Source organism: Aquarana catesbeiana, linkage group LG08 (assembly GCF_042186555.1).
Source record: "Aquarana catesbeiana isolate 2022-GZ linkage group LG08, ASM4218655v1, whole genome shotgun sequence".
NCBI classification, from domain to species: Eukaryota; Metazoa; Chordata; class Amphibia; order Anura; family Ranidae; genus Aquarana; species Aquarana catesbeiana.
Genome location: NC_133331.1, coordinates 28,103,787 through 28,126,104, shown reverse-complemented (window position 1 = coordinate 28,126,104; position 22,318 = coordinate 28,103,787). Strand labels below are relative to the sequence as shown.

The 22,318-nt window shown below is 42.8% G+C and overlaps 1 protein-coding gene across 1 annotated transcript in view; it reads right to left on the bottom strand.

Moving 5' to 3' along the window:
- CUZD1 (CUB and zona pellucida like domains 1) overlaps positions 1 to 13,059 on the bottom strand; it is a 43,955-nt gene extending 30,896 nt beyond the window's left edge. The window contains exons 1-2 of the mRNA XM_073597597.1: positions 12,978 to 13,059; positions 4,976 to 5,105 (exon numbers count right to left, since the gene is read on the bottom strand). Coding sequence (XP_073453698.1) covers positions 4,976 to 5,105; positions 12,978 to 13,059 — 212 coding nt within the window. The remainder of the gene's footprint in view (positions 1 to 4,975; positions 5,106 to 12,977) is intronic.
- Positions 13,060 to 22,318: the final 9,259 nt, after the last annotated feature.

Genomic DNA, 22,318 nt, shown 5'->3' with positions numbered 1-22,318 from the left:
CGTCGGAATTGCCACAGACAATCGCATTTTCGGATTGAACCTTTTTCCAACCTAAAAATTGAGAACACACTCTCAATCTTTTGCTGGCTGGAATTCGGCCAGCAAAAGTCAGATGGAGCATACACACGGTCGCATTTTCCGACCAAAAGCTTTCATCGGTCTTTATGCTGACCGAATTTCTGATTGTGTGTACGCGGCATTAAACTTTGGATTTACCCTCACTTTCTTTTTTTGAATATAGTGATCACCTGAGCAAATAGTGTGGGGGATCTTCCCAGTGGGGACACAGACAGCAATAAAGACTTGACAGAGTCTAACTATTCCCCCCAAAAAAAGTTAACCATGAAAACCAATCCAGTTTCTATTGCCATTTTGTACAGCATATTATTTATTTTTTGTATAAAATTATATAATGTATAAGCTGTACTATAGCTTCTATGAATAAAATGTGATCTAGGAGTGGAGGATGGGAGTATGAATGAAAGGTCCCCCATCTCTATTCAGAGATCATTTTTCATTCATAGAAGCTATAGTACAGTTTCTATGAATGGAGGAGCGCAGTGGATAAGGCAGGCATAGTTGCCACTCCTGATGAGTTCATATCACAGGGCCCTCCGGCTCGATTAACCCCCATGGCACCAGAAGATTATGATGGCAGGGGGGGAATCTAGGGATGGAGGATTTCAATTAATTCTGCAGCCATCAGCACAATGGACACATCACATTTGCTGTAAGCAGTGTGCCTCATGCTGATTTTTTAAAACATTTTTTTGACTAAACTTTGAGGCTTTGAGGAGTGTTTTTTTTTTTTTTTAGATCCTTTTTTTCTGTTTGCTTGAAGCTACTAGCAGTGTAATGCCCAGTACACACGATCGGATTTTCCGACAACAATGTTGGATGTGAGCTTGTTGGTGGAAAGTCCGACCGTGTGTACGCTCCATCGAACATTTGTTGGCGGACTTTCCGCCAACAAATGTTGGCTAGCAGGTTATCAAATTTTCCGCCAACAAATTTTTGTTGTCAGACTTTCCGATCGTGTGTACACAAGTCCACGCATGCTCGGAATCAAGTACGAGCCGCAAGCGCTCGGTCTTGTAAAACTAGTTTTCATAATGGAGATATCACATGACTATTGGAATTCTTTTTTATTGGCTTGCCGTACGTCTTGTACGTCACTACGTTCGTAATTGTTGGCCAGCATTTGTGTGACCGTGTGTATGCAAGACAAGCTGGAGCCAACAACCTTCGAACAAAATTTGTTGTCGGAAAGTCCGATCGTGTGTACGGGGCATTACACTCATTTTATCCAGAGTATCAATTCATTGCTGAATACATTTGAATTATGGGCTCTCTACACTTAAAGTGTAAGTAAACCCCCCCTATCGTTTTCAGCCAAAGAAGCTGCCATCTATGCCTCTGTTTAATCTACAACTGCTATGATGCTGCACATGTGATCAGTTATGACACCAGCCTTTGGATGGTTTGATAGTTTGGTTGAGAGCACAACCAATGGGGGTGTTACATTTCTGGCATGTGCCGGCAATGAAACTGTTTTATGGATGGGTTTACTTCGACTTTAAAGTGGTTGTAAACCCTCTGGGACCACTTTTACCTACAGGTAAGCCTAGATTAAGGCTTACCTGTAGGTGCAACAAATATCTCCCAAACCTACATGGTTTAGGAGATATTTGCAAAAGACTGGCACAGATGTCTACGGCGCATGCGCCGTAGACAGCGGCGCGCAGGCACACTGAGCATGCTGCTGCTAACGGCGATCATGCCGTCAGTGGCGGCTCCCTCGCACATGCGCGGGAGTGAAGTCATCGCGGTTCCGGCCAATCACAGCACCGGAGCCGCGATACCCGGAAGTCACTCCGGGATAGGTGGCGGCGATGAAGGAGAAGAACGAGGGTCGCTTTGGGGGCTTCCATCTCAGGTAAGTTATTCATAATGAGCTAGTATGCAATGCATACTAGCTCATTATGCCTTTGCCTTACAGGGTGTGTTTTCTTTTTTTGTTTTTTTTCCTGCCTTTACTTCCTCTTTAAGGTTGTATTCTGTGAAGACCAACATAGCTTTGAAAATAAAAAAAAGTATTTAAATATTATTACGTCCATTTTAAAGTCAAGAGATGTATTTCTTGTTTAGGAAGTGTGGGTGAAGGCATGCAGGTCTATCCTTTATCTTCATAAGGCCAACTACAGATTGCTCTAGACTTCACTCAGCAATGTTCCTTGTTGCTACCTGGAACTTGCTTGGACCAGTCACATTAGAAACTTGCACATAAAGACGGACCGTGATCAAGCATAAAGCCATATGAGTAATCACCTAGTATGGGAAACCCAACAAGGTGGTAATTAGTGCCTGTATGAAGTATGCTTTCTGCTTGTCAATGAACCCCTTGATTTATCCATGAGACCTTCAAGAACCCACTTTGTGTACAATTTACTCATTCAGAACTTGCAGTTTACAGCGTGGATAAAGGCTAAAATATAAAACCATTTATATATCTGGCACACAGCTGTTGTAGGCAAGGGTTCTAGAAATGACAAAACGAATGGTGCCATTCTATCAAGGAAAACATTGAAAATCATCAGCATGGCAGAGTATTTGTTTCACCATTTTACTTGTAATATTTTGCTATATTTGATAAATAAACTTGCAAAGTCATTAAAGAGGGATCTGCACCCGCCACCCCCATTTATTATTTCACCCCTTCCTTACCTTAAGGTGGTATCTGAAGATACTCACTGTCAGGGCTGGGCTCAGCCCTTCCTTCTCTGCGCTGGCTGTTGATGATATCAGTCCTGCCTATTTAAGCCATCCAGTCCAGAGGAGCTCTGCCTTCGCCTTGGTCAACATCACAGAAATCTCCTGCGATCCTGTTCAAGACTTGCTTTGCTGACATCTCTTCTGGCTCCAGATCCTGCTTGCTGTTCCGCTACATTGATCCCTGACTTCTGGCTTGGCTGACTATCCGTTCTGGTTACTGAACTTTGGCTATGTTTTGACTACGTTTGTTCTTTTTACTTTTATTATTAAACAAGTGTGATTTAACTGTACTTCTGTCTCGGCCTGATTTCATGGTTTCTAACACTCACCCATCCAGCGGATCCAGCGATGTCACTCTGAGATCCTCTCATAGCCGGAGACAGCTCTGTCCCGTGCCACCATGTTCTTTCTGACATCATTGAGAGGCCGCCGGCTCTTCCTGGTTCAGAGGGCGAGCTTCCCGATGAGGCACCGATAGGGCCGCCCCTCTTCCTTTTCTGAATGGAAGGTTATGCCTCCTGGGCATGTGTGATGTGCATATTCTGGGAGGCACAGCAGGCAGTGTGCATGCCATTTGCCTACGGCGACTGACGTTCATGGGGAGGCGGGGCCAGACATTTTTTCTTAGAATAACAGTTGAGAAAAGAAACAAAAAACTGTGGACTACGTGCAGAGGATAGAAGGAGGGGTGGATTGGAGCGAAGTAGCGGAAGAGGGTGAAGGTCCACTTTAATGAATCCCAGTACCTTAAAACCATACTCTATCCTGTGTTCCAGTGCATAACTATGGTTACATTGGGCTTTCGGGAGCTACCCAAACGATTTCCTCCACTTTCAGTCCATTTTCAAATGTGAAATCTCTTTTCTACTATTATGAAATTTCAGCTTGTCATGGTTTTGAATGGTAAAAGCTCTTTCCAGTGATACAAATTTCTCTTTTTTTGCTGTGTCTTGCTTTTCTTGCTGCTTATGTAATACCAGTAGAGTGATTACAATTACAATGAATGCTGATTGTTTAGCTCAGCTGGGGCCCTACAGTATATCTCATAGTGGAATTTGTGGGCCAGTGCCTAGGACAGTAGGGTTAGACAGGAAGCACTGAGCCACACAATTTATATATTGAGATAGTCTTCTCTTTCTTTTTTTCCTCCTCTGCTACCCACCTGTCAGGGCTGGGCTCACCCTTCCCTTCTTTGAGCTGGCCGCTCAGCTGTCGGATAATTGCCAGCTCCTATGTCTCTACTGTTATTCAGCTGTTGATGATATCCTGCTCGTCAGTCCTGCCTACTTAAGCCGTTCAGCCCAGAAGATCTCTGCCTTCGTCTTGGTCAACATCACAGAGACTAACTCCTGCGTTCCTGTTAAAAGACTTGCTTGGCTGACATCCCTTCTGGCTCCAGATCCTGCTTGCTGTTTTACTACGCTCATCACCGGCTCCCTGATGTTTGGCTTGTCTGACTATCCGTTCTGGTTCCTGAACTCTGGCTATGTTTTGTTCTTTTTACTTTTATTATTAAACATGTGTGATTTAACTGTACTTCTGTCTCGGTCTGATTTCATGGTTTCTGACACCACCTCTGGGTATTCAGCAAGAGCACTCCAGGGCAAAGGGGTGTAGAGAAGGTTGGGGGTGTCAGAACTACTGTATAGTTTCCATAACTTGAAACATATCTTCTTTCTCTTGTTTGATGATCCGTACAGCTGACAAAAAGCTCTTTATATAAAGGTAATCTTTTTTTTTTTGCTAGCACATGCTAGCAGTTTTGCATAATTTAGGATGATCTAGGGCAGGATGATGTCTAAATACGGCTCTAAGCTTACAATAAAGGAAAACCGTTTTATTTTGATTTTATACCTTTGCAGATTCGTGTGACCAGTGCAGATTTGTATATTGAGACTCTCTGTCATTATTCAGTTCAGGTTTAAATCCCATTTTATCAGGCAACAAAGTTCTTATTTTAGACACTGATAAATAAGTGCCAATACACTGCCATGCTTCCATTTTACATCAAGTTAAAGACGGCTACATAAGTGATCTATAGTTTGCCATTGCATTGACTGGCTTTATAAATCTTATGACATTAACAAAAGCTCCGATGTGACCAATGATGTTTCAGCCTTCATCAGATTAGACTGGTCAGAAGAATGAACAATGGTTGTTATAGGTCACTACATTAAGCACATTGCTTTTGAGTTGTTCTCACCTAAGCACGGAGAAGATTACTCTGGTGGTCTCATTGGCTGGCCTTACTATGTCCCAGGTACAGTCTAGGTCTTGGGCAACTTGGATCTGGACAGGTTTGTATTCTTCCGAAAAGGCGGATCCACATCGTGCTGAATTGGAAAAAAAACATATGATAAATCAGTCTATTTTAAGCTCACAAATCAGCATTGGGTAGAAGCTGGTGGACTGAATCACCCAACAGCTTACTGTATACTGTACCTTTGGTGGTTAGATGTCTACCACAGCCCATTAAATCCCTGATGGCTGTACAGGCGGTCCCCTACTTACAAACATCTGAATTACAAACGACTCCTACTTACAAACAGAGGGAGACAACAGGAAGAGAGGGGAAATCTACCCCTAGGAAAGGGAAATTCACTCCTGTAATGCCCCGTACACACGGTCGGATTTTCCGATGGAAAATGTGTGATAGGACCTTCTTGTCGGAAATTCCGACCGTGTGTAGGCTCCATCACACATTTTTCATCGGATTTTCCGACAGACAAAGTTTGAGAGCAGGATATAAAATTTTCCGACAACAAAATCCGTTGTCGGAATTTCCGATCGTGTGTACACAAATCCGACGCACAAAGTGCCACGCATGCTCAGAATAAATAAAGAGATGAAAGCTATTGGCTATTGCCACGTTTATAGTCCTGACGTTTTACGTCACCGCGTTCAGAATGATCGGATTTTCCGACAACTTTGTGTGACCGTGTGTATGCAAGACAAGTTTGAGCCAACATCCGTTGGAAAAAATCCTTGGATTTTGTTGTCGGAATGTCCGATCAATGTCCGACCGTGTGTACGGGGCATTAGAGTTATTATGGGTAAAAGGTACCTCCACTGATGCTTTATCACCAAGGCTCGTTTTCACAACAACCCAAAATTTTCAAAATCCAATTATCATTGGGACAGATAGTGAGGTGAAATCTTCTGAAGAGGGGCACAGACAACAAAACAAACATTACAGGGCTGATGATAACCCTTCCCTATGCTATCCAAAAAAGCTTAAAAATTCGTTTTTTTTTTGATGGAGCTACACTTAAAGAATATACCTGTTCCGACTTACAAACAGATTCAACTTAAGAACAAACCTACAGACCCGATCTTGTTTCTAGGAATAAGATGTTTTAATGCGGGATAGAGGGTGGGACATCTTACTGTGGGGTGTCTGACAGCTACAAGAACCCAGTGGGTAATGTAAAGTAGAACTTATGACAGATTTTTTTTTTATATTTTTGGAGTGTTGAGAAGTTGGAGCATCTGCCAATTTGTTACCTCTTTTTAAGGGGTGGGTTGCTGGAGCAGGAGATAATGTTGATTGTTGGTTTTATATTTATGTTGCTGTCAATAGTATACTTATGATCCCACTGTGGGGCATCTAAATGATAGGTAGGCAGTTTCTGCACAAGGAAAAGTTACCATAGTCTCCTTGGGTTGTGAAGGAAAAATTTGGACCTGGAATTAAAGCACCGCACAAAATATTCAAGTCCAAAATAAAGTTTATTGTAAACATAAATTTAGTACAAAAGCCAACCCATTTTGTTGGCCAGACCAGGCCCCGTCATCAGGGCTGCTGGTTTGAACTGATCAATGTTGCCGTGTTAACACACTATTCTCAAAACTTATCACACCCTAAGTCCGCATGCTTTGTATATATATTTCATCAAGTTCTGATGAAGGGGGCAAGGTCTGGCCCCTGAAACATGTTAGCTTTTGTACCCAATTTATGCTTGAAATAAACTGCATTTTGGACTTGAACATTTTGGGTGGTGCCACTATTCCAAGATCCAAATATTTTGTTACTGTTATCTGAACCCTCTCTTGACTTTTGGAGCTGATAAAATTGATATCTACTGTACACTATGTAACTTTGATATAAAATGTGACCTCCCGCTGATGATTACAATGAAATAGTGGAGGGCTATTTTTGCATTTCTTGAGGTGCTTTAATATCACCACACATGCCAAGATCTGACTGTCCAATTTCCTCTGCCAACAACTTTGTACTGTGAGTGGCTGCTTGAGTTCATCCGATTTGATTAGGTAGGCCCTTATTTTACATTTTTGTAATAGAAACATTTGGGATGGGAAAGCTAATAACATTTCAAATATATATTTATGTTAAAGCAGAATTTCACTCTAAAGGGAAGTTCTGCTTTATGTCCTCCTCCACCTCCCTCTTCTTCTTTTGGAACTTTTTTTTTTTTTTTGAGGGGAGTGGGTACCTAGTTTTCTTAGGTATCCACTCCCACTTCCACTGGAATTGTCTAGACCATTTCACCGGAGGTTCTTCCCCCTCCAACTTTCTAGGACACGTCATGGGTCCTAGAAAGCGGTGGGACCATTCACACAGCATAGTGTGAGGACAGTGTTGGATCCCTGGACAGGTAAGTGTCATTTTATTAAAATTCAGCAGCTACAATATTTTTTTAAACCTGGCTGAAGAAACCTGGGTGAAGAACTGATTTAAGGCAGAGTGCCTGAGATATTAGACAATTGTGACCTTGCTATATGGCCTTTTTTAAGCTGTTAGGCAAAAAGAAAATGAAAATTGGTAGTTTTCTTCTACAACATAACTAGGGATGGTCCCGATGTTCGAGTCCGGTGTTGGTTTGCTCGCACACGAACCAAACATATGAGCAAAATCGAGCGCTGTGGTGCCCCCCAATAATGTATAGGAGATCGCAGTGCATTGACGGCTGCTGACTGGCCAAAGCATGCACCTGATTTGGGTCTGGTATAGATTTTAAGGGGAACTCCACGCCAAACAAGGGGGCCCACAGATCTCGCCCCCCCTATGTAAATGGGTATCGGGTACATTGTATCCCTACACATTCACCAAAAAAAAGTGTCAAAAAGTAAAAACCACAATAAAAACAAATAAATAAAAAGTGTCCTGCGATGTAAATCCATCTTCAATCATGCCGCCTGACGGACCTGAAAAATAGAAACAAAAAACCCTCCACCTCCATGGGAGGCCTCCAGGTGACTGCTGTCTCTTGCCTGTGACAGCTGTTATGTAGGCAAGGGCAGGGCCTCCTGGTGACGTAACCAAGTGACCCCACCACCTTCTGATGCTATGTGATGCCAGAGGGGGCGGAGTCATCCTGTTGCATCAGCGAGTGGCCCCGCCCTTGCCTATATAACAGCTGTCACAGCCAAAAGACAGAAGTCACCTGGAGGCTTCCCATGGAGGCAGAGTTTTTTCATTTTTCATGTACATCGCAGGACACTTTTTATTTATTTTTTAATTTTTTTAATAAAGGGATTGTCAAAAAACTGTCTATTGTGGTTTTTACTTTTTGACACTTTTTTTGGTGAATGGGTAGAGGTGCAATGTACCCCATACCCATTCACATAGGGGGGGACAGGATCTGAGGGCCCCCTTGTTAAAGGGGGCTTCCAGATTCCGATAAGCACCCCCACCCCACAGACCCCCACAACCACCCGGCCAGAATTGTGGGGACAAGGTCCTTTGGAGGGGATCTCAAAGCACCCTCCCTATGTTGAGGGCAAGCAGCCTGGTATGGTTCGGGGGGGGGGGGGGAGGCGCTCACTCATCGTCGTCCCCTTCCTGGCCTGCCAGGCTGCTTGCTCAGATAAGGGTCTGGTATGGATTTTGGGGGGGACCCCACGGCAATTTATTTTTTATTATTGGCCTGGAGTTCCCCTTAAAATCCATACCAGACTGGAAGGGCCAGGTATGGACTGGGGGGAACCCATGCCGATTATTTCCTTGATTTTTCATCTATATTGCCGGCAATACATTACATCCGTTAAATGACAAGTTTAAATGAGATTTTTTCCTTTAGAAATGTCATTTTGCTGCGGCACTGTTCTACGCATCACACAGATGTGGCACTTTAAAGGCAGACTAGAGGGACCCCCCAGGCATGATATTTAAAGGAATCTTTCATTTTTATTGTTTCACTTTAATCACTTTATTAAAATCACTGCTCCTAAAAAAACGGTTGTTTTAAAAACTTTTTTTTTGCATTGATACATGTCCCCTGGGGCAGGACCCAGGTCCCCAAACACTTTTTATGACAATAACATGCATATAAGCCTTTAAAATGAGCACTTTTGAATTTTCATGTTCGTGTCCCATAGACTTTAACCACTTGCCGACCAGCTGCCGTTATTATACTGCAGCAGGTCGACATGTTCCCGCGAACCATCGTAGCTGTATGTCGGCTCTTTTAAGCAGGGATAGCAGGCACACGCACACTGCCCGCTGCACTGCGGGGGTGCCTATGCTCGTGGCAGGGGGTCGCGATGACCGCCAGCCACGCGCGATTGCTGGCACCAGATCCAGAACAGGGACGTGTGTGTGTAAACACACTAATCCCTGTTCTGTGAGAAGAGGAGAGAGAGATTGTGTGTTCCTACTAGCTAGGAACAATGACATGTCATCTCCTCTAGTAGTCACTCCCATCGCCCTACAGTTAGAACACACACGAGGGAACACAGTTAACCCCTTGATCGCCCCCTAGTGTTAACCCTGTTGGGGAAATTTGGCTGAAAGCTATGCACACAGCCATATCTCCTGTGCTAATAGGCACCCATTTCCGTCTTAATGATATAAATGCATCTTACCTAAAAACCCATCCAAGTAATCAGACATCAGCACCATTCCTTATGTCTTCATAAAATTTTCCACAACAACCCCTTCCCTGCTAGTGACATTTACACAGTAATCAGTGCATTTTTATAGCACTGATCGCTGCATAGTTGTCAATGGTCCCAAAAATGTGTCAAAAGTGTCCGATGTGTCTGCCACAATGTCGCAGTCCCGATTAAAAATCGTTGATCACCGACATTACTAGTAAAAAACAAAATAATAAAAATGCTATAAATCTTTCCCCTATTTTGTTGACCCAATAACTTTGGTGCAAACCAATCAATATACACTTATTGCGATTTTTATTACCAAATATATGTAGAAGAATACATATCGGACTAAACTGAGGAAAAAATTTGCTTTTTAAAAAAAAAATTGGGGATATTTATTATAGCAAAAAGTACAAAATATTGTGTTTTTTTCAAAATTGCTGTTTATTTTTTTTGTTTATAGCACAAAAAAAAAAAAAAACGCAGAGATGATCAAATACCACCTAAAGAAAGCTCTATTTATGGGAAAAAAAAGACGTAAATTTTGTTTGCGTACAACGTCGCACGACCGCGCAATTGTCAGTTAAAGTGACGCGGTGCCGAATCGCAAAAAATGGCCTTGTCATTGAGCAGCCAAATCTTCCGGGGCTGAAGTGGATAATAGGGTTCGCATGTTCGCACAATTTTTTTGCCTGTTCGCATGTATTCGGCCCATCCCTAAACATAACTACACAGTAGAGCTGTTAAAGAATCAGATCGCGATTCTTTTAACAAAGCATTTTCCCAATTCTATGCATAGTTCTCTGCTTACAGCTGACAGCTGTCTAAAAAAAAAAAAAAAAACAAGCAGCCTGCCAAGTTTTTGACAACATTGCTTATGGCCCGTACACATGATCCGAATATCGGACGAAAACGGTCGTCCGATGAACAATCGTACGATTTTCGGATCATGTGTACACTACTTTCGACATCCGATCACGACAATTCATCCGATATTATTCGATCGCAGATGCACGAAAATTTTCCTCGTACGATTCCAGATCGTATGATTTTCGTTTAGTCAGTACAGTTGTCGTCCGAAAATACAATACAAATACATTACAACACATGACATCACTTCCGATTTTTTTTTTTTTCTGTCGTACGAGAATTTTCGTGACTTTATCTACCTATTCAATTTCTACTTGCGACTATTAAGCGATAACGGTCGTATGATCTGTCGTACGATATTCGGATCGTGTGTACGGGCCATTAGACAGAGATAATTAGAAACATTGTAACACTTCGTCCTTTTATATCAAAGGGATGAACTTAGGTCTGTAAATGAGGCAAGTTTAACCTCTTAAAGACTAAACCTTTTTCTGACACTTGTTGATTACAAGTTAAAATCAGTATTTTTTTGCTAGAAAATTACTTAAAACCCCCAAACATTATATATATATTTTTAGCAGAGACCCTAGAGAATAAAATGGCAGTTGCTGCAATATTTTATGTCACACTGTATTTGCGCAGTGGTCTTTCAAATGCACTTTTTTGGAAAAAAATACACTTTAATGAATTAATAAAAAAACTAAACAGTAAAGTTAGCCCAATTTTTTTGTATAATGTGAAAGATGATGTTATGCTGCGAGAATCGTGATCTTTATTCTAAGCAAAAAAATCGTGATTCTCATTTTGGCCAGAATCGTGCAGATCATGCAGATCTACTACACAGTAAGTACTCTATGTGTAAGAAAATTTTGCTCCCCACTATGCCATCGTTTTAAAGTGTAATTTCACTTTTTATCGAGGCAAAAAGACAAACAGTGCCCATAGAAACCAATCAGCTTCCAGAATTTTTGTCCAAGCTTAATTGAACAAAGCTGAAGTTAGAAGCTGATTGGCTAACATACACAGCTGCACCAGAGTTTAGAATCTTTACTGATAAGATTGTGTGAATGTTGCCTTAATAATGCAATTATGTGACAAGCATCTGCAAATAACTTAGTATTCAAATAGAACAAGAATTTGCTTTTCACATGACTTCATAATTGAAGTAAATACACATGTTTTATTTTTTTTTATTTGAAGATGTTCCACTTCTTATAAATCAACTTTATTACCTTCTGATTTGCCATTTTGGAAGAAGGTGACATTTAATTGTTTTGCCCCAAAAAAAAAATCATTGCTGGCTGTGAAATAAGATGGACATTGAAATATTGAATAATATGAAATTACATATTGGCCTAGATAGTAATTATATATTTTTTCATTTATTTTTTGCAAACACTGAATTTTCTTATAAATATCCTCAGTTCTGAATTTCATGCCAATGCGTTCTTATTCAAGAATACTTTTTATCTTTTTGTCCATAATTTTTATTGTTTTCTGGAAAATTTGTACAAACAAGAGGTTATCATACAGAATGTGTCAAATAACGCTTAGGTATATTGGAAGAATGATAAATACTGTATGTGCGGTTCATCTGCTAATGATAATTTGTACTCTTAACGTAATTTCTATAGAAGGCTAAAAACCCTACAATATCTTTTGTCTAAATTTTATCTTCCAAAGAGCGAAGGAAGGGCTGGTATGCTAAATGTTAGAAGCTGTAATTTGGCATGCTTGCTTAGGCTAGGCATTGTCTGGCTATTGGGAAACTCCTCCTATACAAATAATATACTGGAATCTGAATATGTTCAACCCTTTAACCTACCGATTCTACTTCATAGCAAATTCAACAACCTGCTCTCAAATTTACAACAAAGTATACTGATTAGAGAAGGGTTTCTCCACCTAGGTTTCCATGGAACCATAGGGTTCCTCCAGAGGTTGCTAGGGGTTCCTTGAGCAATGAGCAGTTTTTGCCTCTCAGATAAGTTCCCACTGACACCAATGATAGTTATAAGTAGCATTCTTCCCTATGACCATCACATTAATTTATAACGAGTTGTAGATAAAGTAATTTTTAGCAGGGGTTCCTCGAGGCCAGAAAGTAATTTCAAGGGTTCCTCTGTGTTGAAAACGTTGAGGAAGGCTAAATTAGAGACACATTCATGGCCTGGCGCTTAGTGAGGAGATTAAATGTATTCAAGAATAACCAGGGTTCTGTGGAACCCTGAAGTTCTTCCAGATGTTGCTAGGGGGTCCTTGAGCAAAGAATAATTTCCTCCTCCAATGATTTTTTAGCTATCCCTAAGTGTAGAGAGATTCTTCCCATTTGCCACAAATGTAAAAAGCATTCTTCCCAGTACCACGAGCTGTAGATAGACAACTACTAGCAGGGGTTCCCTGAGACCAGAACGTTATTTAAAAGTTCTTTTTAATGTTAAAAAGGTTGAGAATGGCTGATCTAGAATAATAAGACAATTGCTATATTTACATACCTTCAGGTTTGACAGCCTTCTCTTCAGCTAGTGAAGAGGCGCAGAGTAGGAGCAAGGCAATTAGCGGCCCTATTGGAGACATCTTGGAGAAGACGATCGCTTAGAACTCACATGAATGGCGTTGAAAGAAAAGTAAATAATTATTTATATACATGTACAGGCCTGCGGACCTGACCCGTCCTTCGTAAGTTTTCATTGGAGCACTTTGTGATAGTCACAGATGGCAATTCTCATTGTCTATCAGGCTAGCAAACAAGAGGCATATGCAGGAAACCAACACCTGTTCAATTCTCATACGTGTCCTGTAATAAACATTTGGGCCAGAAACAGAATTGTGTAATGTAAACTTTAAGGTACAGAAGTTTAAAGGATTTATCCGCCTCCAGTTGGTGATACACCAGTTGACCAGGCTGACTGTTTGTATAAAGAAACACTATTAGGATACATGTATTTTAACCTGAGCGTCTCTTCAAAATACATGTATTATACTTACCTTTACATCCTTTGTTGAATGGAATCTTCACGGTCTTCTGTTTAGTTACTACAGATATTTACAATATATAGCACTAGAAATATGTGCAGGGCTTTACATTTTGTACATTTACATCAGTCCCTACCCTTAAGGTGCTTACAACCCTTACTTTACATGCAAACATTAGGTCAATACCAGGGTCCTACTTGGGTCAATTTTAGACAGGGGCCAATGAACGTACCAAAATTGTGTTTGTAGCGCTACCCCTGCAGGAGCTGCTGGTGAATGTTGGTTATCTCCCATCCTGCACAGCCAGGCACATGAATTTTCCAATCACTCCTGAGACAAGAAGCAGTCCTAGCAGCTTTTTTTTTGTTTTATTTAGGGAAATTTAATTTGGATGGGGAAGGGTTGTTATGGGACTCAACTATATACATACGGTATATATAAACTTCTCCTTCTACCTTCAGCACAGACTTGCTTCTAGAACTACAACTCCCAGGACCAGCTATCATTGAAAAGATGGTCTGACAAGAGCGTAATCAGACCATAGCAAATGCCTTTTGCAGGCGGGGACCGTGGGCCACTTTGGTAGTGTAGCAAAAATAGAGGTCTTTGGTACTAGCTCCAGGAAATGATGTAGCTGGCAACTCCAGAATCCCATGAAAATCTTAATTTTCTACATAAAGGTCAAGATTAAAAACAGTTGACGGGTTTCGGCATAAAGCCTTGTTCACAGCATGTTTAGCATGTTTCATCGGATTCTGGAGTTGCCGGCTACATCTTTTCCTGGAGCTGCGTTTTTAATGACTAGAGTCTGTTTGAGTCAGAGCACCCAGTAAAGGACTCCACCCTTGATCTATGAGGTGTGTTCCCTGTTGTGAGCGCTGTCTTTGTGCTTTGCTTTCCTCTTTGGTACTAGCTGTCCTCTCCTGTGGCTACCGCTCCGAGTACCACTTCTTCAGGCACTGCCAGCCCTCCTGGCTGCAGTTGCCCCTTTCTCTAGCCCTCCTGGCTACTTCTCCACAGTCCTCCCAGACTGTTGACTCTGTATCCATCCCAGACTGCTTGCACCCATGCCTCTCAGTCCTCTGACTGTAACACTCACCAGCCCTCTTGGCTGTCTTTCTCCTTGGAGATTTGCCCAGCAGTGTTCTCCTTGCTCCCGTGCCTCCTGGTCAGAATCCCTCCATGTGTCATGAGAAAGAGTCCCTTCCACACCCAAGCCCAGGCCTGAGTTACCCCCCCCAGACTGGGGAGCTACTCTCAAAGGCCCCCGACAGCCTAACACTCCATCCCCATCTTCCACCCCGAACTCCACTGCCCCCAGCTGGGCTGACCCTAAGTATTTGAGGAGGCCTGTTCCCTGCCAACCCTTCTGTTGGGGATTGGTCAGGACCCTCAGAACACTCCAGCTAGCTCCTCCTAGATCTGCTTCTGGAATCTTCTCCAAGTTTCCAGCAAGCAGGGAGAGTCACCAGATGCTGCTGAGTCATCCAACCTACCTGAGTCACTCAAACCCTGACTCAGAAAGACACACACAGGCTTGGCTGCCAGCCACGCCTGACAATTTACCTAATCTAACAAAAATCCTATCACTAGCACTCCAGCCACGCTAGGGGATGCTACATGTTTATTTACACAGTGCTTTACATAACCACCTTCCGTCAGCGCTATAGCCGAAAGACAGCTGCAACGCGGACCTAATTTGCCGGGAGGGCATCCATGGATCGCTCTGTGATCAGCGAGTCTATAAAGATCGGAGTAAGGGGTCGATCCTGACCCCTACCACGTGATCAGCTGTCAGCCAATGACAGCTGATCATGTGATGTAAACAGAGCTGGTAATCGGTTAAAAAAAAAAGCGTTCACGGCAGCTGTGAGAGGGACATCAGTCCCGATCGTGGAGAGCCTCTGCAGAGGCTTCTGTGCCCACCTGTGCCACCTACCAGTGCCCACCAGTGCCACCTACCAGTGCCCAAAGTACCACCTATTAGTGCCCACAGTGTCACCTATCAGTGCCCACAGTGCCAACTATAAATGTGACCAATCAGTGCCTCATCACCAGTGCTGCCTATCAATACCACCTACCAGTGCCCATCAGTGCCACCTACCAGTGCCCATCAGTGCCACCTATCAGGGCCCATCAGTGCCACACATCAGGGCCATCTTATCAGTGCCCATCAGTGCCATCTTATCACTGCCTATCAGTATTGCCTTATCTGTGCCTATCAGTGCAGCCCATCAGTGCCCATCAGTGCAGCCTCATCAGCGAATATCAATGAAGTTGAAAAATTACCCGTTTGCAAAGTTTGAAAACAAACTATGAAACATGTTTTTTTTTTTTTTTTCCAAAAATTTCTGTCTTTTTTTTGTTTGTTTAGCAAAAAATAAAAACCCAAGTGGTGATTAAATACCACCAAAATAAAGCTCCATTTGTGTGAAAAAAAAAATTATAAAAATTTAATTTGAGTACAGTGTTGTATGACCGCGCAATTGTCATTCAAAATGTGACAGCGCTGAAAGCTAAAAATTGGTCTGGGCAGGAAGGGGGTTTAAGTGCCCAGTAAGCAAGAGGATAATGTACATTCACATCTGCCCCTACCCTCAAATCCAAGGTCTCTATCTCACATGCATACACATACTAGTGCCACTTTAGGCAGGAGCCAATTAACCTAATAGTAGAGTTCTGGTGGGCATTCGAAACAAGGACCCTAGTGCTGCAAGGCAGGAATAATACCCACTAGAGTTACAGATTTTGCTGGGATACCTCTGAGCATGTCAGATACTTTGCTCTCTCTGCTGCCCACTGTGGTTCCTCCTGCTGCTAGCCACATACCAAATGCAATATTTCAGAGCTGTAGGGGGACACTAATGACATGGCGCCATATTGGTATAGCTACAGTGCAAGAAGGAAACACAGGTGTCAGACACACCCAGAAGTGTTTGACGTAGATATGCATCCTAACAGCAAAAAGGAATCTAGCAAAGCATCTGGACACAAATCAGGCATTTAGCAATGTATTTGCAACCGTTTTTTTTTTGCATTTGTGACCCCTACATCTACAATCCTGAGCAGCAAACTGAGACAGATTTGTACAGGTCTGAGACAGATTTAGTACTGAGGTTGAGATTCTCTCTCCAGCGATGTTCAAGATGCCCTCAGACATCCAGTACACTCCTCCTCATTGGCTGAGACAGAGCAGCAGCGCCATTGGCACCTGCAGCTGTCAAACAAAGTCAGTCAGCCAATCAGGGGAGAGAGGGGGCGGGAGGCCAGGTCAGGGCTTCGTGTCTGAATGGATACATGGAGCTCTGACTCGGCTTGGGTGTCCCCTGTTAAAAAACAAAAAACAAAAAAACAAGCCATTACCATCACTTTAAGGAAACGCAGACCATAATGTGCATTAATGCACCACAATGGACTGCAAATAGGGTTGCCACTTTTTCTTTAAGACAAACACGAACACTTTAGCGATGCACAGCAATTTTTTTCTTTTTTTTGTATAGACAATAAGATAACAGACCTGGGACACCTTTGGGCGCTCCATAGAGAGGAGTAATATGGCGTGCATAGTGCCCCTCACCCTCCTGTCAGGCTATGTTCCCAGCTACATTTATGTCTGAATAATGTGCCCTGGTTTCAGGGGAACTAAAACCCGGACACATGATTCAAAACCCGGACACATGATTCAAAACCTAGACCGTCCGGGTGAATCCTGGACAGGTGGCAACCCTAATTACAAAGGTTTAAATGCAGCATTGTTGAAGTGCAGTAATTTCCCCTCCTGTTACAATCGGTACAATCTTCTTTAGGCCTCCTATACACTGGGTGTTTAGTCCATGTGCCAGAGATCCGGGCATTTTCATGTAGGTTGACAGCACAGGGCACAATCCAGCCCTGCTGCTGGCAGCCTGTAAAAGTCTATGAGATTTTGGAATCTGATGTGGCTGGAGGGGGCTGTATTCTGTACTAATGTTTAGGGCTGTATGTGCCCAGGGGCAAGTGCCAAGAATGCAGGCCTGGCTGCATATGGCCCTTAACGTTAGTGCCACTCGATAAATAGAAATTGTTGAGTTTCTTCTCTAATCTGAGTTTTATGCTATCCATTACAGCTAGATTTATTAATCTCTTCACTGTGCTACTAGGCAGGACTTCAGGCTCTTTCCTTATGATTCTGTGCTATGCTACCTCTGTCTAATGCTCCTTGTGTGTGAGTAGGTCTGCAGTGGTTCAGAGAGAATGGTGTTTGAATTAATGAACATGAGGGGCCACAATCTCTCAGTTTCCAGCTACTTCAGTAGGTGAGGATATTGGCAACTATAATGCCCCGTACACACGGTCGGATTTTCCGACGGAAAATGTGTGATAGGACCTTGTTGTCGGAAATTCCGACCGTGTGTGGGCTCCATCACACATTTTCCATCGGATTTTCCGACACACAAAGTTTGAGAGCAGGCTATAAAATTTTCCGACAACAAAATCCGTTGTCGGAAATTCCAATCGTGTGTACACAAATCCGACGGACAAAGTGCCACGCATGCTCAGAATAAATAAAGAGATGAAAGCTATTGGCCACTGCCCCATTTATAGTCCCGACGTACGTGTATTACGTCACCGCGTTCAGAACGATCGGATTTTCCAACAACTTTGTGTGACCGTGTGTATGCAAGACAAGTTTGAGCCAACATCCGTCGGAAAAAATCCTAGGATTTTGTTGTCGGAATGTCCGAACAAAGTCCGACCGTGTGTACGGGGCATTAGAAGTTAGTTGGTGGGACAACCATGTGCACAGTATGGAAGGGCGGATGAACCCAAGAGTCATTCAGCAGGTAGGTTGTATCTCAAAGTAACTTTTTTTTATACAGTATCTGTTCGGATGGTACATCTCCAGTCAATGTGACCCATTTATTATCTTCCTATCAGTACAACTGAAACTAAAAGAAACATAACCAATATTTTGGGTTTCCACCTAGTTTTGTGCCCTGTTATGCTATTTATGGATTGGCAGCAACAGTTAATTCTGAATGCATTATCATCCTGTGCTTGATAATAATACCTAAGCCATTTGCAAGTACTTGGAGACCTTGAGATATGGAAGTGGAACGTTTTCATCCCGTTATCTGCTGGATTCTGGTTTGAAGTTCACACAAACATTTTACAGGTATTTGACGAAGGAGTAAAGGTCAACTTTGGTTTTAGTATTTGCCAAGTAGAATTTACAGAACCCAGGGCCTGCTGTTATCCTTGTACTAAATAGGTTTGTGACAAGAAATGGAATTTCTATAGTAAAATTGTCTCCACAAGATATAGTTCAAGATGCAAAAACAAAATTAATGGTTTTGATTTGAGGTGTGTTAAAGTTTCTATTGATGACATTGGCAGCACAAGAAATCACATGTTAACTAGGGATGGGTTATGATTTTTGCCCTGTACACACGATCGGACATTGATCGGACATTCCGACCACAAAATCCGTCGGATTTTTTCAGACGGATTTTGGGCCAAACTTGTCTTGCATACACACGGTCGCACAAAGTTGTTGGAAAATCCGATCGTTCTGAACGTGGTGACGTAAAAACACGTACGTCGGGACTATAAACGGGGCAGTAGCCAATAGCTTTCGTCTCTCAATTTATTCTGAACATGCATGGCACTTTGTGCGTCGGAATTGTGTACACACGATCGGAATTTTGTTGTCGGAAAATTTTATATCCTGCTCTCAAACTTTGTGTGTCGGAAATTCCGACGGAAGAAGTCCTATGGAGCCCACACACGATCGGAATTTCCGACAACACAATCCGATCGCACTTTTTCCGTCGGAAAATCCGACCTCGTGCACAGGGCATAACTCTATTTTCGGCCGAACCCAGAAGTAAGCTGTCATTGGTGGCCAATGAGCTGGGGGCAAGGGGTCCCCTGCCCAACAGCTGCATGAACAAAACTGGACGGTGATGCTCTTGACATTAAATGCGCCGTAATACTATCAGTTTTTGTTCTTGGGATTAGATACGCTTTAAAGTGACATTAAAGGTTCATTTTAAAAACAAACAAACATGGTTTTGCCCAGAATAGCCCGGATCCTCCTCTTTTCAGGTCCCCCACTGGCTCTCCTGGCTCCTCCTCTTCAGCCAGTGCCCCCAATAGCAAGCTTGCTCTGGGGGAAGTGGTGCATGCTTCCTCCCGAGCCCTACTCTGTGCATCTATAGGACACACAGATCTCAGGCTCAGCCTCCCCCTCTCCTCATTGGCTCGCTGGCTGTGATTGACTGTAGCAGTAGCCAATGGCTTCTGCTTCTGTCTCAGTCAATGAGGAATGAGAGACCCGGTAGAAGCTCAGCTCTCGTGTACATTGCTGAATCGAGAGGGAGCTCAGGTCAGTATTAGGAGGGTTGGAGGAGCCACTGCACACAGAAGGTTATAGAGATTGCATGAAGATAAAAAAGATCTTGAGCCTTTAAAAGCATTTTAAATTGTAATTCCAGTCTAAACCCAACTAAGCCTAAATATACTTGCAACCACATTCTAAGCCTATTCTAACTACCCTGTAAAGGAAAGATGTCCATACTTACCTTTCCTGGGGCACTTTGGTCAAGTCACATGATCTCTCCAGCAGCCGGCTTCAGTAAAAGGGGAGATCGCCGGCAACACCTGCAGAGCCTGGGCGATGACGTCACCCATGACTATGGGACATCCATTGTCAGCTGTCCATCCTCTACGCCAGCGTTTCTTAACTCCAGTCCTCAAGGCGCCCCAACAGGTCATGTTTTCAGGCTCTCCATTATTTTGCACAGGTGATTTGATCAGTTTTACTGCCTTAGTAATTACCACAGCCGTTTCATCTGAGGGAAATCCTGAAAACGTGACCTGTTGGGACGCCTTGAGGACTGGAGTTGAGAAACACTGCTCTACACTAAAGCAAGTGCTGGGATCAGATCACGTGACCAGACTACCCTCAGAATAGGTAAGTATACACATGTTTCCTTTACAGCAGGGATATGCAATTAGCGGACCTCCAGCTGTTGCAGAACTACAAGTCCCATGAGGCATAGCAAGACTCTGACAGACACAAGCATGACACCCAGAGGCAGAGGCATGATGGGACTTGTAGTCTTGCAACAGCTGGAGGTCTGCTAATTGCATATCCCTGCTTTACAGGGTAGACGGAATAGGCTAGAATGGAGGTGGGAGTAGGTTTACGCTTATTTAGGTTTTGACTAGAATTACACTTCAGATCAATCTAAAGCATCTATGATTTGATATATGGCATTTATGTAAGTGTGAAGTGCAACTTATGGGTGGAGTTGCCCATGTTAACCACCACTGCCAGCAAAAGTAGTAAGAAAAAAAAAAAGAGGCTAGAAGTTTTGGGATTATTTGAAAAAAATATCATCATTGCATCTTCAGTTCAACATATACTGGTTTATTGAATACACTCAAACCATTTTCATATACTACTGTATATATTTCATTTATGGAGCCCTTCATAAAGAACCAGTATGGAGCAGAGAGCAACTGTTAATCTACTCAAATGAACAATATGTTAAAATCTTAAAATAGAAGCTTCCAGTATCATTTAGGCCATGTTTTGCCCTTGTTTGATTTTCTTAAATCAGAGACCTAGAAGATACGCTTTGTATACATAATAAAGATGGCTGGGCAATTCATAATGTCCCGTGAGGCTCGTGTGACTTTGATCTTGTTTTCATGTATTTGTGTTTTCATTTGTATTTTTTCCTGTATTATTTTACCTATGGGAACCGGTTTTATAATGCTGACCAACGTCATCATTCTTATGAAGAGGATCACAACAAAGGCTCAGGAAGCAGGGAGGACAATCAATGGATCTTCTGCATTACATGATCCCTGGCAAGAGTCTGGTGTCAAAACATGAAACAAGATATGTTTCCCATTGAAAAGCAAAGTCACGTAAATTACAGTATTAATGTTCTTCATAGTAATACTTAATTTTGTGCAAATATCCGTTGACACTGACAGCTCCAAGCAAGTTTATTGGAGCAATTGAGGATGGGGAGACTGTTGAGTTGGTCTACTGAAACATTTCTGCTTCTCTTATCTTTAGACTACAGAACACTTCCTTCCCTCTTTATCTCCATAACATAGGAGGATGGTGTTTTATAATTTGGCGAGATAGCAGCGGAGGCTAATAACATTGAAATTTTAGTTCATTACACACAGGGGTGGAATGGGACTCTGGGGTCCATAGGAGAAAGGGAAAAGGAGGGCCCATGTGCGGTAAAAAGTGGGTGTAACAACAAAGCACTGCATGTTGGGCGTGGTTTAGAGGCCTGGCGGGTCTACAGGGTGGCATGGCAGAGGTGGAGATGGAGGTGGAGTGATACCCCCCCGTCTTTTCCATGCTGTGGTTGAGACAGCTTGGGGAGGAATGTGGAGACCGGGTGGCACTAGCCGGTACAGTGAGGTCTGCTCTGAAAGCAATTTCAGCTACAAATTGTGGCCATAAAATGATGTAAAAGTAATTGGTGGGGGGTTGTCATTTGAAATGACAGATTCCCACTAGGTACTTCCTATACAATTTTTCCCATATGCTTGGGGCCCACTGGGGACTTCCTATGTCCTCCTGCGGACTAGTCTGCCCCTGGGTATGCTTGAAGCATACTAGATTTCAGGAATCATCAATGGGTGTGTAGGCAGGTGCAGTCTGCTTCCTCCACTGTAGGTGGTGCCCAATCAGAGAGGCAATACAGCCTGGAGAGGAAGTCAGGGGAAGCTCTTCTTCTCAATGCTGCATCCAGGTGACCCTTAGTGGCCATCTTGGGTCAGCAGAGTCTTTGCAAGGCCCTGCTCCCCAGGGTTTGGCATGCATTTGCAAGTTGATAATATAGTG